The 15,033-nt window shown below is 40.1% G+C and overlaps 2 protein-coding genes and 1 pseudogene across 4 annotated transcripts in view; 2 read left to right on the top strand and 1 right to left on the bottom strand.

The window, feature by feature from the left end:
* The window catches only part of NT5E (5'-nucleotidase ecto), a gene marked incomplete at its 5' end in the record, with an annotated part of 45,559 nt that extends 41,428 nt beyond the window's left edge, over positions 1 to 4,131 (top strand). For both annotated transcript variants that reach the window (XM_082473980.1, XM_082473979.1), the window contains one exon: positions 2,115 to 4,131. In XM_082473980.1, the coding sequence (XP_082330106.1) occupies positions 2,115 to 2,278 (164 nt within the window). In that variant the 3' untranslated portion in view covers positions 2,279 to 4,131. The remainder of the gene's footprint in view (positions 1 to 2,114) is intronic.
* Positions 1 to 15,033, bottom strand: part of SNX14 (sorting nexin 14) — a 101,906-nt gene that overhangs the window by 14,681 nt on the left and 72,192 nt on the right. The gene's annotated exons all lie outside the window — the stretch shown is intronic.
* On the top strand, positions 7,174 to 14,905 carry LOC309666510 (3-hydroxyisobutyrate dehydrogenase, mitochondrial pseudogene; annotated as a pseudogene). The gene has a single exon. The product of its transcript is annotated as a 3-hydroxyisobutyrate dehydrogenase, mitochondrial pseudogene (transcript).

The raw sequence follows: 15,033 nt of genomic DNA, 5'->3' as shown, positions 1-15,033 counted from the left end.
GACACATGCACAGCTTCCCTGCATCTGTCTCCAGCAAGGAGCTCAGCCAGGTTCCTCTTCAGCCTTATCATAGGGGACTGCCATTTTCGCTGTGTATCCCAAGGAGGGTGAAGGACAGATCCAGGGCAAAGGAGACAGCCCTTCCTGGGAGGAAAGGCGCCAGGCACTTCCACCCATCCCATGATAGGAAATGGAAAGGCAGGCTTAAAAGGTGTCCTCTCGAGCCCTGCATGAAACAAAGAAGTTGATGACTGTGCATCACCCAAGACCAGACTGATGGGTGTTGGAGAGAAGGACCTTACATAGAAGAAGGCTGAGGAAGCCTTGGCCCTAAGGCTTCTCAACCCTGGCTATTCATTAGAATCACTTGGGGAGCATTTTAAATTAAATACCAATGCACTGGTCCCAACTTTTAAGAGATTCTGATTTACTTGGGTGGGGCAAAAGTCTCTTCCAGTGATTCTACTGTACACCCAGGGGTGAGAACCACTGCAGAGAGAAGAGTTCTTTTTTTTAAGTATTATATTGATAGTAATATATTGTTTTTATTGAGGTATAATTGACATATAACATTATATTAGTTTCAGGTGTACAACATAATGATTCAACATTTGTATACATTGCGAAATGCTCACCACAAGAAGTCTAGTTAACATCTGTCACCTCACATAATTACAAAAAAAAATTTTTTTTCTTGTAATAAGGATTTTTAAGATCTACTCTTGTAGCATCTTTCAGATATGCAATACAGTATTAGTAACTATATTCACTATACTGTACATTACATCCCCAGGACTTATTTTTTTTATAACTGGAAGTTTGTAATAACTTTTGACCCCCTTCACCCATTTTGCATCCTCACCCACCCGACTCCCCCCACCTCTGGCAACCACCAGTCCGTTCTCTGTATCTGAGCTTGCTTTTATTTTTGAATTCCACATAAATGAGATCATATGGTATTCCTCTTTCTCTGTCTGAATTACTTCACTTAGCATAATGTCCTCAAGGTCCATCCATGTTGTTAAAAATGGCAAGAGGCCATTTTTTTATGGTTGAAGAGTATTCTATTGTGTGTGTGTGTGTGTGTATATATATATCACATCTTCTTTATCCATTCTTCCACTGATGGACACTCATTTCCTTATCTTGGCTATTGTAAATAATGCTGTAATGAACATGGCGGGGGAGGCATATAGCTTATCTTTTCAAATTACTATTTTCATTTTCTTTAGATAAATACCCAGGAGCAGAATTGCTGGATCATATGGTAGTTCTATTTTTAATGTCTTGAGGAGCCTCCTACTATTTTCCATAGTGGCTGCACAAATTTATATTTCTGCACACAATGCACTAGAGTTCCTTTTCTCCACATCCTCACCAACACTTATTTCTTGTCATTTTGATAACAGTCGTTCTAACAGGTGTGAGGTGATATCTCACTATGGTTTTATTTGCATTTCCCTGATTAGTGATGTTGAGCATCTTTCCATGTGCTTGTTGGTCATCTGTATTTGAGTTGTATACATTCTTTATATATTTTGGATATTAACCGCCCTATTAGATATATGATTTGTAGTGTGGCATTTTTAAAATAAAAGTCTGTCAGGTCCCTAGGGGTTTGTTGCAGTTACAGGCGATTAGTATTTCTTTGTCAGTTCTCCTCTCTTTTGCAAGTGAAGACTCCATTGTCTCACCATCAGTTATGTGAAAATGATTCCTGAGCAGGCAAGCCAAAAACAACAAGCCACTTTTATGTCTCAGCTAACTGATATTGACCCAGTTCCCTAATGCCCTCGGTCCGGAGTGGTTCAGAGGCATTGATGACAAGAGCCTCTATCTTGAGTCATCTCAGAGCTTAGACGATTTATTCCCCCCAATTATCCAATATTGGACAATGGGCACATTTCACATCTGGAACATGAAAAAGCAATCAGATTCTTTGCACTTATGATTGCCATTGTTCTTGTCTTCTGTGACACTTTATCCCTGCTTATGAAAGGAATATCTTCCCTCTTATATCTAATTACAAAGGACTTTCGAGAAGTACATTGGCTTTCCCCTTCTTACTGTTAATTATTTTTTCTGTAGTTAAAATAATGTATGTATTTTTCTAGGTGACCAAGATATCAACGTGGTTTCCGGATACATCTCAAAAATGAGAGTAATTTATCCAGCAGTTGAAGGTCGGATCCAGTTTTCTGCAGGAAGTCATTGCCATGGAAGCTTTTCTCTAATACTTCTTTCAGTTTTGGCAGTGATCATTGTTTTGTACCAATAGCCAAAAATTCTCCTTGCCATTAATGGAACTGTATTTTTTTCTCAAGTGAGATTCAAGCCTACCTTTTAGGAACTGGCTTTGTGATGGTGCAGACCATCCTTGTAGTCTCCTAGAAGCTGAGCTTAGAAGGGCTGTAAATGAAGACGCTGACATCATCACTCAGGATCAGCAACTTAATGAACACACAGGAAAAGAAATGAAAATGGGCCCTATGAGGAGAAAGCCAACCATCTTTAGTTGACATATGCAAATTTTAATAACACTTTATAAACAATTTTAAACCATACACATCATTTTTCTCCTTTATATCCATTCTAATCCACCAAACAACTTATGTTTACATAGAACTTTATCATTTACAAGGGAGTTTTAAGCACATTATCTTATTTGATGCCCATAACTTTCGTTGGTGGGCAAGACAGGTATTGTTTTTCCCATTTGACAGATGAGGAAACTAAAGCTCAGAAAGCACTGACATGTTTAAGGCCATACAGCTAAAAGTGACAGATCCCAGGCCTGCACCTGGGCCTTCTGCCCTCAGTCCCGCACTCTTTCAATTATATCCAGTTAGTTACTGTTCAGGAAGATACTTAATGGTCTCCTCTCTTTTTAACTATCAATCAGTAGCCCCAGACTCATGTAGAACAAGTCTCTGCTTTATTTCTGGTCTCTGTTTTTTTTTTCCTTTTTAGTGCGTGTTGCTATAGGGTGTTTAACGGACTAAACACAGGGTGGCGTTCTCTCCCGCACCACCGTGTGCCTTTGAGGAGCTGGGAGAAGAGGTGCAGCAGATAATGGGAAAGGCCAGGAGCTGCAGAACGCAGTCAAGGGGCAGGGAGAAAGGGAAGGAAAGACCAGGACGCCCAGGACCAACAACATTATAGAAGAGAAAGAGCTAAAAGGCCATTTACACTTGTTAAATACGTATTTGCTAAGGAGTAGTAGCAGAGTGCCTGACACATGGTATTAGCTACTAATAATTTTATGAGATTCTATCAGTTCTCCCTCTGCTTCTTTCCTTCTTCTTCCTAATGGGAAGGTGTCATGAGAAGAGAACCTTCTTAGAGAAGGTGTAGCTCTAAACCTGCACCTGTCTCTCCCGAGCAAGATAACAGCACTGATTCTAGTCTCACACACACACACACTCCACCCCCTTCCCCACTTATGGGAAATCCAGAGCGGAGCCAAGGTTGATTTTTTTAAGTGGTATACCTAAATCTAAAGTCAGCTCTGCCTCCAAATCTGAACAGTCATTCTCAGTCATTCTCAGGCACAGATATGAGAACTCCTGCCTGAGAGTGTGCCCCTCTGAGTGGGTGCTCAGGAAATACCCAGACCGACGAAATAAATGATTTATGCACAAAGAACAAATACTTGCTTAAGGGGGTGGTGGGACCACGTGAGCCTGCTCGTTACCATAGAAATGATTCAGTAAGAAGTGGGAGCCCTCACCTTACACAAAGAGTCAGTGAACAGCAGCTAAAGGATTGAAGAGTGAGGATGTTTCTTGATGTTTACAAATATTAGGTATTCTTGATACAAAACATACTTTTAAATTTCATAACCTCTTCATAAATGTTGCAGTAAAATAATGCCCTAGCTTCTATGCATATACAGACTGGCCATAAGTAAACAAATGTTGATAGACTAAGAGGAAAATGTCAGTAAGACTGCATTTGGGGTATATTTGCTTATGCTTGGCCAGTAAAATACGGTAAATCCTATTGGAGCACAAATTTTTAAAAAACATTTTGTAAGTTTTCTAAATATGTGTACATGTATTATTCAGTGGTTTAAGAAATGACCTAAAAACACTTTGCAATTGTAGGTTCCAAACAATAAAATTGAAGATACACTCCTTGTCTCTGGTAGTTACTTCTTCTCTCAAGCAAACACCTATAACCCAAGACAATATGACCGATGGAAAACTCTTTGCCAGTTCATCACTGGTATCACTTCCCTTGATTATAAGCCCCTTGCCATCTAATAACCCTCCCTATCCCCCTTCTTACCTCCAAAACAAGAAAAATACATGCAGTTTTTAGGTAGGAAAGAACAGTAAATAAAGGATATTTTAAGTAAGACTACTAAATTTTATGGCTTTTACGTACAGAATTTAAGACCAGTAGTGGTTTCCTAAAAATAAAAATGTTCAAGTCATACAGTGTTAGGGATTTTAATTAATTTATCTGAACTGGTTGTACATCAAGAATTTTCCTCAATTAATGCCGATGATAGAGCAGACCAGCTGGTACACCGTGATCAGACACATTAAATGCAGTTGGTGGCAGAGCTGCCCACAGCAGTTTTCAGCAGAGTAAGCACCCTCAGAGAGTATGTAGCCCTGTGGATACATGACTAGGCTTGCCTAAATTAGTAACGGTCTCTGATTTAGTTTCCTGGGGCTGCTGTAACCAAGTACCACAAACTGGGTGGCTGTTAAACAACAGAAATTCATCATCTCACTGTCTGGAGGCTAAAAGTCTAAGATCAATTTGGCATGGTTGGTTCCTTCTGAGGGTTGGGAGGGAGAATCTGTTCCAGGCCTCTTCCCAGCTCTGGTTAGCCTCAGACATTCCTTGCCTTATAGATGGTATTCTCCCCATGCTTTTACATCCTTTTCCCTCTGTACATGTCTGTCACTGGGTCCAAATTTCCCCTTATACTGTATAAAGACATAGTCATACTGGATCAGGCCCACTCTAATGACTTCATTTTAATCACGTGCAAAAACCGTATTTCTAAATAAGCTCACATTCACGGGCACACGGGATTGGGACTAAAGTCCTGCCACAAGACCTCAGCATCTTTTCAGGGGACACAATTCAACCCATAACCGTCCCCTGGATGATCTACGTAATCAGCCAGGGCAGCCCTGAGGCAACCTTACAAATGGAGGGTTACAATTAATGTTATTTTTGTGCTGGTAAAATAGGACACATTTTAGAAGTTGATTTGGCTCAACCCAAGCAAATCAAAAGGAACGAGTTTTCCTAACTAATGCAGTCAAGAGCAGGAGCTTTAAACTTTTATAGCAAGCTGGGAGATCTCCAATCTCTAGTAAGGCGTACTGAGCCCTCTAAGAACCTGAATGAAATACTTTATGAAAATATTTGGTTAACAATTCGGCCCTCTAAGAACCTGAATGAAATACTTTATGAAAATATTTGGTTAACAATTCGGCCCTCTAAGAACCTGAATGAAATACTTTTTGAAAATATTCGGTTAACAAGTAAGCTAGTTAGGGTATGAAGACAATTTAACTCTGACCTATGACATGGATACTGGCGTATTAAAAGCAACAACGGAGGGAATTCCCTCACAGTCCAGCAGTTAAAAGACTCGGGCTTTCACTGCCGTGGACCCGGGTTCGATCCCTGGTCAGGGAACTAAAATCCCATAAGCCATGTGGTGCAGCCAAAATAAATTAATAAATAAAACTGAAAAACTTCAAAAATAATAATAAAATAAAATAAAATAAAAGCAACAATGGAAATTACAGACTCATTATTCACTGGGATTTTTGGTTGCAAAAACAAAAAGTCTATCAGCAGAGACATACCAGAAGAATATTAGCTAGTCCCCAGAATCATCCAGAAGCGTGGAGAGCCAGGCCTAGAAATGGAGAGCAAGCAAGGAAAGTGAGGGATGGCTAAAATCCTGCCACGGAAAGAGCCCTCATACACCGGCCTGGTGCTGCTGGGCTCAGCTCCACCACAGCTACACCCGCCAGGGCCACTGGCTGTCCTGGTGCCTCCACTCAGATGGGAGCAAATATCAAGCTGAGCCTGGTTCAGGCCCAAGCTGTCTTTCATAAAGATAAAAGAAGGCTGAGTGAGGACTCAACTCTAGCCTTCTGGCTTCCTTCAATGCCCCTTCCCCCAATTACCTTGGAATTCCTCCAAATAAAGATGTTCCAGTTCCAGACAATCAAAAGTGAGAAATGGCCCCTATGAGTACTCTGAGAATCTCCTAGTACAACAAATATATATGAAATGATGTTAAAAATAAAAACGCTACCTTCTGAGTATGTCTTGAAAACTATGTTGAGTTCTTAACTTCCTCTCCAACAATGTACATTCACATGTATGATATCCAGATTTTTATGAAAGCCAAAATCACTCTAAAAGTAAACAACACTAAACTTTTTCTGGTACTTTAATCATTAAATAATAAGCATATTAGTAATGAAATCAGTCCCTAAGATATATTATTATTTTTTATAAAGAAAAAATAAATATGGCTAATCAAATTTCTAATTGAGCTTGAGTTTTTAATTTGATGTTGACTTTTTTTCAGGTCTATACTCTACAGATGAAGTAAGGAAATCCATACACTTAAAAAATAAACAAGTCTTATCTTTCTGGTAAAAATCACAATGTATTGACTTTATATGTTAACATTTATATAGCATTCTTAAAAATTTCACTAATTTATCATGTTGTGAAACATTTTGTGATAACTCTTGTGTCATAACTAAGAAATGCTTACAGCATCATTCCTGCTCATCTACCACACAGGTGTATTATTATCCTGCTCAAGTTTTCTTCACGTAGCCTTGCCTTATTCCTTACTGAGTATCTTATCTTTGGGTAAAAGTGGAAAGAAAAGATGTGACTATAAAACAAGAGACCCCAGACACTACTGTAGAACAAGTCATGATGAACAAACCAGTAAGGTAACCTCAGTCATTATTGTTCTCTAGAATGACACCACAGATAAGGAGGCTGTTGGCTCCTTGACTATCTGATCACTGCTTCATCTACCCCTCCCTAACCCATTCAAGAAAGCCCACAATGCAAGTGAATGGGAGTAGCATTACAGGGCTAATGAGGAAGGCAATACAATTCACATTTAAAATATAAATAGAAAAAATAAATCACACAGTGACTTAAGTACTTTAAATATTATTCACTGTAATAAATTACTAGTCATCCCCTTCAAATCTAGATCAAGAGACACCAGTGGGCTCAATCCCAGAGCTGAGACAACTGCTAATCTCCACTAGATACCAGCCACAGCTTAATGCCAGAGGTCCCTTAATAGAGGGAGGAGAGTGTACAACTATTAGAAATATTAATAGACTGTAAAAATTAATACAAGTCCACATCATTTACAAAAGATCATTAATCTATTTATTATAAGACCACATGAACATCTTTAAACTCTTCATCAATATAGAAAATTGAGGGAATTCCCTGGTGGTCCAGTGGTTAGGTCTCAGCACTCTCACTGCCGGGGCCCGGGTTCGATCCCTGGTCGGGGAACTAAGATCCTGCAAGCTGCACGGTGTGGCCAAAAAAAAAGAAAATTGAAAGAGTGAGCACTTGGTGCAGTTCAACAGAACGCAGTGCTTCAGCAGGGCTATTCTCCCTCCCTCTGGCGCTCAGCTCACCGGCCCTCCTCAACCTAAGTGTATCTGTCAGCGTCCACACAGCTGTATCTCTTATATACTTAATGTCCTTTAATTATTCAATACTTTGGCCGCATTCACTATAACTTTTCTTGTTTTTGTGGCTATTTGGGGAAAAAAAATCAATATCAGTCTGCGTGCTCCCTTATAACTTCTCAGCAGTTAGACCTCTATAGCAGCCCCTTTCCTCTTCTCTCCAACACCTCTCTCTGCTTCCTCCTTCTCTTGAAATGCCTTTTATCTGATTCAGAAATCTGTGAGTTTGCGCATGAGTCACCAGCGTCCTGAGGTTAGCTGACATGATCACCTTACCTGCGGCACTGGTTCAGGATCACAGAGAGAGAGGCATGTGCCCTGGTCTCAACACATCTTTCACTCTGGCAACAGTCATAAGAGAGGTGAGGGACCTAGATCACAGGCCACACCCCTGCCTCTTAACTCCTTGCAGGTATGTTCCACCTCAACTCACCTAGTCTTTTTGTGTCCATCCCCCCACAAACTAGTCTTTTTGTGCCCATCACCTTCTTAGTGCCAGGTGCTGCTGGAATATGCACTGGTGATACAGGGGTGAGAAAGACACATCCTGGCACCTGGACTGTTCACAGCTGAGTGGAAGTGACAGCTAAAATTAACATCTGAAAACAGAAACGCATGCATGTATTTGCCAATCTAGCATCTCTTCCCACTCCTGGAAAGAGCCCCCATTTTGGGGAGACACTGAACCTCTTCTACCCCAGGTAGTTCTGGTTGGACAGTTAACTACAGAAGCAATCTCTTGGCTCTGGTAGAAGCACATGACCTAGGCCTCACAGTTATAGTGCCTGATCATCTTGGTCTGAGTTACGGTCTAGGCAAGCCAAGACAATAAGAATCCTTCCACAAGGTTTTATATGGGTAAAGATGTAGAGAGAGACAAGCTCCCTCTTTGCCCCTCTGTATCATCACGTGATTCCACAGTTTGTTTAACCGTCCTCTCCCACATGAAGGCATCCACAAGAATAACAGCTAACAGGACAGAAGCTGAGACAAGAAATGGACGTATGTCCACAGAGTCCTGACACTATTCAAGTGCTGGATAAGTCATACTGAGGGCAACTCCATTATTGCCTTCTGTAGTTGGGTTACATGAACAAATATGTTATTTCTCTTTTCTTTTTCTAAAGCAAAGTTGAGTTCCGTCACTTACAATCAAGAGATTAAACTAGCCCACACTAGGAGAAAATGTCAAAAAGTTCCCCTGAGCACCTGTGTGTGTGGTGAGGAGGGAGGGAAGTTAAATAGGAAGAAGGGTTCAAACATTAAGTAACATGAATAAAATCCCTCAGGGAAAATTATGCAGTTTTCATTCTTGTACGACGAAAATGGATCTGACAAACTTAAGAAAATTACCTAAAACACACTTCCTTATAAAGAAATTTCAATGTCACCCATTTTTTCAGACATTTGAGCCACTTTTAAAAAATTAAGTCTCCAGGCCGTACCCATTTTCTCCGCCACGCATTGTCCCCAAATATGGATACAGTACTCCCTTCACTCCCAAGAGCAGCTAGCAAAATGTTGAAGTGTTAAGTGGGCATAAATGGAGGGAGTTACAATGAAGAAGAAAATTTACAACTCAGTGTGAGATATCAATGCTCCTAAAAAGCATCGACCAAACCCATCACTTGGGAGTCCTTTCTGGGGTTCCTTCTCAGCATTCTTCATGTTAAGCGCTGGAGAGCACCAGGGCACAGTCCTTGGACTGCTTCTCTCTTCTATTTACACTTAATCTCTTGGTGCTGTCATCCAGTTTTACATCTTGATTCTGGTGACTCTCAAATTTATAACCCCTCCCATGGACTCCAGACTCATAAATACAACTGCCTACTTGGCATCTCTGAGACGGTTAATAGGTCCCCCCAAACTTTACGTGTCCAAAAATGAATTCCTGATCTTCCCCTCAAAACACGTGCCAGTCACAATCTCCCTCAGCTCATTTAATAGACCCTTCATCGTTCCTATTGCTCAGGCAGAACCTTGGGGTCATCCTTGGCTGCTCCGTTTTTCTCAAACTCACAACCTGTCCATCAGTAAATTCTGTTGCCTAACTTAAAAACAAAAGACTTCAACTTCACGAAAACTCCACAAGTACTGCCCTGATCCAAATCACTGTCATTTCAACTGAATTACTTCACCAGCCTGCTAAACGAGCTCCTTGTCTCTACTTTTACTCTTTAGTCTGTTCTCAACACTCCCAATGCAGTAACCAAAGTAATTCTATCACAATATAGTTGCTCGCCTGCTCAAAATCTTTCCATCATACACCAGGTAAAAGTGAGTTAACACAATGGCTTCCAAGGCCCTTTGTGATCTTGTCTCCCATCATTTCTCTGACATTATCTCCCCTCACTCACCATGATGTAGCCACACTGATCTCCTTGCTACTCTTTCTACAAAACAGGCACACTCCCACTCAAACCTTCGCACTTGCTATTTCCAAATATTTGGAATATGGGCTCCCAAATATTTGCATGGCTTGATATCTCACCTCCTTCCGGTCTTTTCTACAATGTCCCGGACACATTATTTTAAACTGCAAACCTCTACCCATACCATTCTATTTTCCTTTTCAGTTTATTTTTCTTCTGAGCACTTGTTACTTTCTAACATACTATATACTATTTCCTTATTTATATTGTTTATATTGTCTGTCTCCCTGGGTTCGAATGTAAGCTTATAAATGCACAAATATATCCCTGGCATCTCAAACTGCCTGGCAGATAGTGAGCGCTCAATACACACATGTAGAATAAGGTGGATAAATCATGCATTATTCCTTCTCTCCTGCCTCTCTGCCACCCTCCTGACTCAGTCCAAAAGCCACACAGTCCTTTTTCTCTGGTATCAGCCCCTCCAGAGAAAATAAGCAATTAAGAAAATAACTTCTCTACCTAAACACCCTTTTCATTATGCAGAGCAGTCAGACTCTTCTTTAACCCCTCTGCAACCAAAAGGCCAATTAAGTCTTCCCCAAGAAGGACAGGTGCCTTTCTCCAAAGAGTAAATTTTGTAGCCTCCCCCTTGCCACTCCCTAATATGAAGGTGATTACAATTTTTCTAATAGCATCCCTTTTCCCTCCTTGCTTTTGTTCTTCCACATCAGGAATTAGCAAACTACAGCCTAAGGGCCAAATCCTGCCTGCCACTGCTTTATGGAAGTAAGGTTTTATTGGAATACAGCCACATCCATTACTTGGAATAATACTTTAATATAATTTGATAGAAAAAAAATCATAAACATCAAATTAACAAAAAATACTGAAATAAAAAAAACATTTTTCACTGGATTTGACGATCTTCTAGGGGCCATAGGCCTCAGGTTAAGGATTTCTCCTTACGTATCTAGCAACACTGAAGACACTACTGGATACATAAAAGAGAACATAGTCTTTGAAATGGAAGTGGAGTAGACTAGCAAGATGTTTGCTCATTCATTTAGTCAGTCGGTCATTTTTATTCTAATGTTAACCATATCTGAAGTTACAACTTGTATATATATCATTATACAGTCTGCAAAGAACAGTGGCAAATTAGACTTCTGATATTTTTATTGTAAAATCTAACGGTTTTTAGGAAGTCAATAAATATGTTTGCTTTCAACCATTTCTCAGAATCTTCTATCTACAGCTAAATGATTATACTTATAACACAAACTTATAATGTCCTTTATAAATTTCAGTGTCTTCCCATCTATTTAATTTCATATTATCCCCCAACCAGAAACAGAGAGTTATTTCTAAAAACACATTTCAAAATGTGAAACTCATGCACTACAAGACACCAGAGAGATGGATAGAAAGGAATGTGCAAAGTAAAATGTTTGAAATGCACCAGGGGAACTTACTTTTTAAAGGGATCCAGAGTGACCGCTTTGGGAAATAAAGGCTCCTTTCATGGGTCAACAATGACAAGAACACGAAGACTAGAGACAGACCTAAGTCTGAATTCCAACTTTACGGTTCTCTCTGGCTTCATTATCCTTATCTATAAAACAGGAATAATACCATCTCACAGTTATTGGATGGTGAAATGTGATATAAAATGCCTGGCCAACAGAGAATGCATCTAGTTCCTTTCATTATGCGAATGATTTTGTATTTGTAGATTTTTATACAGCACATTTTCTTTAAATAGAGCTCACTCACTGCTATAGATTTAAATGTGTCCTCCTAAAATTCACATGCTGAAACCCTAAACTCCAGTATGACGATAGTTGGAAATGAGGTCTTCAGGAGGTAATTAAGGTTGAATTAGGTCATAAAACCTAACCCAATAGCATTTGTGGCCTTATAAGAAGAAGCAGAGAGAGAAAGATCTCTTTCTTTCTTCCCACAGGCTCCCACAAAGAGGTCATGTGAGCACACAGTGAAAAAAGGCAGCCGTCTACAACCAAGGGAAGAGGTCTCAGAATGAAACCTACCTTGCAGGCACCTTGATCTTGGACTTACCAGCCTCCAGAATTGTGAGAAATAAATTTCTGTTAAGTCACCCCATTTATGGTATTTTATCATGGTGGCCCAGGCCATCTGATACACTCATAAGAATTTTTTTCTCATCTAAATAAACAAAATACCACAATTTATAGGAAAGTAGGTGAGGATGGCATAAAAGGGCTGTACATATTTTATTCTTCCAGTTCACCATGACACTTTAAATAATAATATGCAAAATGCTATGGATTTTTAAATGTGAAGAATTAGACTGATTAATTTCCCACCTGTCCCTGAGAAACTAGTAAATGTTTAAGGCTTGGTAGTAAAGCACCAATTCAAAGAAACTCATACATAGTCTAGAACATTTAAGCAATTAAAAAGATAATAGACCACGCACCCTAGCAGCCAGTAGGTGAGCTGGGAGCCGCGGAGGTCACCGTGGGGAGGCGGGGCGGGGACAGCATGGTAGCCTCCTTACGGCTCCGTGGAGCTGCCTCTGGCCTCCGGTACTGGAGCTGCCGGCAGCAACCGGCGGTGGCCAGCCTTGCAGCGGTGTGTTCTAGGTCAATGGCTTCTAAGACTCCAGTTGGATTCACTGGAGTAGGCAACATGGGGAATCCAATGGCAAAAAAAATCTCATGAAACATGGCTATCCACTCATTATTTATGATGTGTTCCCTGATGCATGCAAAGAGTTTCTAGACGCAGGTGAACAGGTAGTGTCTTCCCCAGCAGATGTAGCCAAAAAAGCTGACAGAATTATTACAATGTTGCCCACCAGCATCGATGCGATAGAAGCTTACTCTGGAGCAAATGAAATTCTAAAAAAAGTGAAGAAAGGCTCACTCTTAGTAGATTCCAGTACTGTTGATCCTATGGTTTTGAACGAATTGGCCAAAGAAGTTGAGAAAATGGGAGTAGTTTTCATGGATGCCCCTGTTTCTGGTGGTGTGGGAGCTGCTTGGTCTGGGAGCCTCACGTTTATGGTGGGAGGAGTCAAAGAAGAATTTGCTGCTGCTGCCCAACAGCTGCTGGGGTGCGTGGGCTCCAATGTGGCGTGTTGTGGAGCTGCTGGGACTGGGCAGGCTGCGAAGATCTGCAACAACTTGCTGTTAGCTATTAGTATGACTGGAACTGCTGAAGCTATGCATCTGGGAATCAGGTTAGGGCTTGACCCAAAACTCTTGGCTAAAATCCTAAATATGTGCTCAGGACAACGTTGGTCAAGTGACACTTATAATCCTGTAGCTGGGGTGGTGGATGGAGTTCCCTTGGCTAATCACTATCAGGGTGGATTTGGAACAACACTCATGGCTAAGGATCTGGGATTAGCACAGGACTCTGCTGCCAGCACGAAGAGCCCAATCCTTCTGGGCAGTCAGGCCCATCAGATCTACAGGATGATGTGCTCGAAGGGCTACTCCAAAAGACTTCTCATCCATGTTCCAGTTTCTATGAGACAAGGAGACGTTCTGAGTTTGCCCTTTGGCTGTGGACACTGTTGGAAACCAAACTCTATCTTGGAGCCCCTCACAGCTCACTCCACAAGTAAATGGGCTTAATCAAAGGTCACCTGTGTCTGCTTCTGATTGTCTAGGTCACAATAAACCCTGGGATTTTTCCACCCATTTTTAACTGCTTATTCTTTTTATCTATTTAGCAAACACATATTATCTGAATTATTTTTTTCTGCAAGCCACTGATGGTCTCTGCTAGCTAGCTGATTGACCTTCTTCCAAAAGTTTGATTCCTGAGCACCGTCAGTTAAAACGTTGCCTACTTCAATCAGGATATTATTTACTCTACTTTACAAATAAAACCACATTTTTTTCCCATGGGATAAAACCTATCCTGGAGGAAAGAAAAGAAATCGGTGTGAGGCAAGGAGTTAGAGAAAGGGGAAGTATAGTGAATTACTCCCTGTGTCCCTCAGAAAGTTTGTCCTGCTAACCCAGTGGTGGTATTCTTGCATTCTGAGGTTACCGGTTTACTTTCCAGGAGTTGATAAAGCAAGAGAACTCCTTGCTGCATGCTATGTAACTTGAACTCTGTTACATTACCTTGGTGTGCCCCTCTTGTAACAACTCCCAATACTTAGCAAACTTATTTTTTATATTTTTGCTTCCTTGTACATTCTTACTACATTTTGACTTCAAAAGAATGACATCTTTAGAACAGTCTCAGAGCCAACGATGATATGTGCTTTAGATAATTATTATATTATCCTAAATATAACCATATTCTTTTAATTCAAATAAATTTCTATGCTAATAATTTAAAAAAAAAGATAACAGAACTACTGGCAAAACCTTTAAAAAATTTACAATATCTAATGACCATTTTCACAAACTTTTGAAAAATATACATGAATAGTACAATTAAATGGGTTAGTTTTCCAAATTATATTTAGAGTTCCCACATTATCAGTGCCTGATACATGGCTGAAACTCAATAAATATATTCTGAATGAACACTGCATCCAATAACCAAACACAAAATGCCCACTCTTGAAAGACAAATGTGGTTGAAGGAGAAAAGCATATCATGGGAAGAAATTATGAGTAGAATTCTCAACATTGAAACTTTAAAAATAATTATTTAACTTTCCTCAAAGAATGCAGTTAATTTACATTTTCCTTTTGGAGAGACAACATAAACAAAAAATCTACTTGACTAAATTGTTTATATAAGTTTCTGGAATACAGTTATATACGTTCAATGAAATGCAATTTCAATCACACACTGAATCACACAAACATCTTTAAGTACTCAGTTTTCACACCCAAAAGGGCTATATATAACCTGTCAATCATCCAGCAAGAGTAAGAAGTCCCTTGTTTGCTATGAAAAACTCATAAAGGAGGCTATGA

Source organism: Balaenoptera physalus (genome assembly GCF_965194825.1).
Source record: "Balaenoptera physalus genome assembly, chromosome: 9".
Lineage (NCBI taxonomy): Eukaryota > Metazoa > Chordata > Mammalia > Artiodactyla > Balaenopteridae > Balaenoptera > Balaenoptera physalus.
This window is presented reverse-complemented; position numbering and strand designations above follow the sequence as displayed.